General features: G+C 54.4%; 1 protein-coding gene across 1 annotated transcript in view; it reads right to left on the bottom strand.

The window, feature by feature from the left end:
• The window catches only part of LOC102767918 (eukaryotic translation initiation factor 1), a 6,766-nt gene extending 5,173 nt beyond the window's left edge, over positions 1-1,593 (bottom strand). The window contains exon 1 of the mRNA XM_006774383.2: positions 1,483-1,593. Coding sequence (XP_006774446.2) covers positions 1,483-1,593 — 111 coding nt within the window. The remainder of the gene's footprint in view (positions 1-1,482) is intronic.
• Positions 1,594-3,834: the final 2,241 nt, after the last annotated feature.

Raw genomic sequence — 3,834 nt, 5'->3', positions numbered from 1 at the left:
ATTACTGTTTATAATGGGGAGGAGGTAAGTTGCATGATAGACGGTTGCCTAAGACCTGAGGAAGTAATATCTAGGAGTCATGAAAGACGAGGAAAAACTGCCTCGGAGAGGTCCATGGCAGAACATTCCAGGCGAGGGGTCCAATATAGAGACTCTGCCAGTACTTCTCCATGTGTGGTGGAGGCAGTATTACTGCTACAGGCTGAGGTCATTTTAATCCTGATGTACATGTTTTGCAGATGCTTTCTATTTATTTCAAGGGGTTATGGTTTTCCATTTACAGTAGTGATACAAAGGTGTGTTTTTTGAGTATATTTTTATTGATATCATTGCGAGAGGGAGAAAGAGATAGAAACATCAATGATGAGAGAAAATCATTGATCAGCTGCCTCCTGCACGTCCCCTACTGGGGATCAAGTCCTTGACCAGAATGGAACCTGGGACCCTTGAGTCCATAGGCAGATGCTCTATCTACTGAGCCAAACCAGCTAGGGCTCAAACAAACTCTTATAAAACGTTCTCTACAGGTTTAGACGTTCTCACCTCAACACCCATGAACCTGGCCCTGCCTCTTTCTCTGCGTGTCTCCCTGCTAGGCTGTCAACTCCGCTGTGTGTGTGAGGTGGGGACCGGCACAGTGGGGTGAATGACCATGTGGACATGCGTTCAGGTGCTCGGTTACTAGGAATGGCTCCGGGCTCTGACCCCAGCCACCCTCCTTTTTAAAAAGGTCGGGCTTGGCTCCCAAAGGAGCTGCTGGGCCTGGCCTCTTGGCGCCGGGCAGGGAGGTGGCCCTCGGGACCCCCCTTGCCCAGCCCCTCCTGCAGGGATCTGCTGACCTCTCGGGGCTCGGTTTGATCTCCCATACAAGGAGGATGGGGTCATTTCTAAGACCTGTCCCAGGTCGAAAGCCCAACGCTCTGGGCTCCCTGGCTGGGAGCGTCTTGGAGGAGGGTCTGCAGGAATCACTGGCTGGTGAGTGCAGAAGCTGCTCTGGCCCTGGGAGCTTGGGGAGGGAGGGGTTGTGGACGAGGGTGGGTTCCTCTGGAAGCGACTCTGTGCCCTCTGTTAACGCTGTCTTCCGCATGTGCTGCTGGTTCCCAGGTCCCGGCCCCAGCAGCCAGGGACACCTGAACCCGAGTGTCACCGCCCCCTCTCCCTGCCTGCGTGACTCAGTCTCTCCCACCTCCATTTCTCTCGTCTGCACAAAAGGATAATGATACCTTCCCCTTAGGCTTTTAAAGAGGATTTGAAGAGGAGATTATATGTGACAGGATAAAAATGTAACTTGATCAAGTTACTAAATCAATTCTACCAAATTCCCAGAGGGGAAGGGAGGGAGGGTGGGAGGGAGGGATGGAGAAGAGGGGTTTGGAGAGAGAGAGAGAGAATCTGAGCAGGGGACAGGGGCGAGCCCCTCAGAATGGGGATGGGGCAGGGGTGGGAGCTCCCTGGGTCTCTTGGGCATGGCTGTGTGGGCACCGGGGGACCCTCAGCCTCGATAAACTTCCCAGGGCCCCAAACTTGGCCCGGAAGCTGCAGGATCTCCCGCCAGGAAGGGGTTGCATCCTGTGTGGAAATAGGCGTCTCCATGGTAACCAGGGCAGCCGGATGATGTGGCCCAAGGGGCCTCCTCTAAGCTCTGATGCTGCAGAAACCCCGTGGCCTAGAGAGAGCCCTGGGGAACCCCCGGAGGCCCTGGTAGGTGGGATAGTAACTGGCTCAGGATTTAGCTTGATTTTTTTTTTAAAGTCAAATAAATGGACTATTGCAGGTGGTGAAAATTCATGGAGCTGGAGCCTGTATGCTGGAGTGCTTTCCTGTGCGTGTCAGTGACACTCTGCCCCTCCCCCCTCCCTCCCCACCCCAGCCAGGCTTTCTTCTTGTTCTGGCGGTTTTCTTGCATTCTTTATCTGGGAGCTATCACCCATGTGTGTAAACCAGTGATTCTCAACCTTCTGGCCCTTTAAATACAGTTCCTCATGTTGTGACCCAACCATAAAATTATTTTCATTGCTACTTCATAACTGTATTGTTGCTACTGTTATGAATCGTCATGTAAATATCTGATATGCAGGAGGGTCTTAGGCGCCCCCTGTGAAAGGGTCGTTCGCCCGCCAAAGGGGTCGCGACCCACAGGTTGAGAACCACTGGTGTAAACGATCTAAATGACTGGAATAGTGCATGCTCCCCCCCGCCACACACACACACACACACACCTTTCCAGTAATTGAAGGCATTATTCTTGCCACCTGGGTGCTCAGCTCACCTCAGCGGGAGATGTGCCTGTTAGTTGTCAGTTGGTTCTGACCCCGTGGGGTTCTATTGGCAACACGGATCCCTTCATCGGGAGGGGACCTGAGGGGGGGCGGTGCTGGAAATGATCTGGATCGTGGTCCAGGTGGTGAAAATTCATGGAGCTGGAGCCTGTGTGCCGGAGTGCTTTCCTGTGCGTGACACTCTGCCCCTCCTCCCTCCCTCCCCACCCCAGCCAGGCTTTCTTCTTGTTCTGGCGTTTCTTCCCCTGCCAGGGACTCACCCCGCCAGCCCAGAGCGTCTGCCTCCTCCATCCCTCCTTCCCCTCCTCTACTCCTCCTCCTCCTCCAGGAAAAGTTGTCAGTTGGTTCTGACCCCGTGGGGTTCTACTGGCAACACGGACCCCTTCATCGGGAGGGGACCTTGGCGGGGTGCTGGAAATGATCTGGATCTTGGTCCAGGTGGTGAAAATTCATGGAGCTGGAGCCTGTATGCTGGAGTGCTTTCCTGTGCGTGTCAGTGACACTCTGCCCCTCCCCCCTCCCTCCCCACCCCAGCCAGGCTTTCTTCTTGTTCTGGCGGTTTCTTCCTCTGCCAGGGACTCACCCCGCCAGCCCAGAGCATCTGCCTCCTCCATCCCTCCTTCCCCTCCTCTCCTCCTCCTCCTCCAGGAAGTCCTGCCAGGAGCCCCTGTCGATGGGATGGATGGGATGGATGGGATGGATGGGACGAGGGGAGGCCGCCTCGCTTAGGTGGGAAGAAAAGGCCACCTTGCCTGCCTGCCCTCCCCTGGGCAGTTGCCACTGTCCGGAGGGTGAAGTGAGCCAGGCCTGTCACCTGCCCTCACGCTCACGGCCCAGCGAGGCTGCAGACGCTGACATGATCGTGTTTGGGACGTAGTGGGTAAAGGAAAACAGACTGCTGAGATGAATCTGACCTGTTTCTTTTTACGTTTTGGACGCTTGGCTGCTGGGAAATGTAAGGTTACGCAGGTGGCACACACTAAATTCCTATTGGACAGCGCTGCTCTAGGCCCTTCCAGAGCCAAACGCACACTCACGGGGCTCTCCCCAGCCTTCCCACCCACATCGGTCTGCTTTTGTTTTTCTTTTCTAAAGCCTTAGAACGGCTCTTTATCATTCCTGCCTGAACAATTGCAATGACGTCCAATTTCACTTTGGTGTTCTATTTTATTAAAATCTATTTTTATTGATTTCAGAGAGGAAGGGGGAGGGAGAGAGAGCTAGAAGCATCAATGATGAGAGAGAATCATCGATCGGCTGCCGCCTGCACGCCCCACACTGGGGATTGAGCTTGCAACCCAAGCGTGTGCCCCGACTGGGACTCAAACCGAGACCTCCTGGTTCATAGGTCGATGCTCAAGCCATGCTGGCCGGGCTGTCCCCACTTACAAAAGCAGCCACACAGAGCCAGCCCCCGAGCCGGCTCAGAGGACCTTCCTTCCTCTGTGCTGTCTCCCTTGTGCTTGAGCACAAGCTTAATAAAATCTGTCTGCAAATTCCTCTGGGGTTTCCTCTCTATTTATATTTTGGAGAAACGAAGAACCCCAACGCGGGT

Source organism: Myotis davidii, unplaced genomic scaffold (genome assembly GCF_000327345.1).
Source record: "Myotis davidii unplaced genomic scaffold, ASM32734v1 scaffold327, whole genome shotgun sequence".
Classification (NCBI taxonomy): Eukaryota; Metazoa; Chordata; class Mammalia; order Chiroptera; family Vespertilionidae; genus Myotis; species Myotis davidii.
This window is presented reverse-complemented; position numbering and strand designations above follow the sequence as displayed.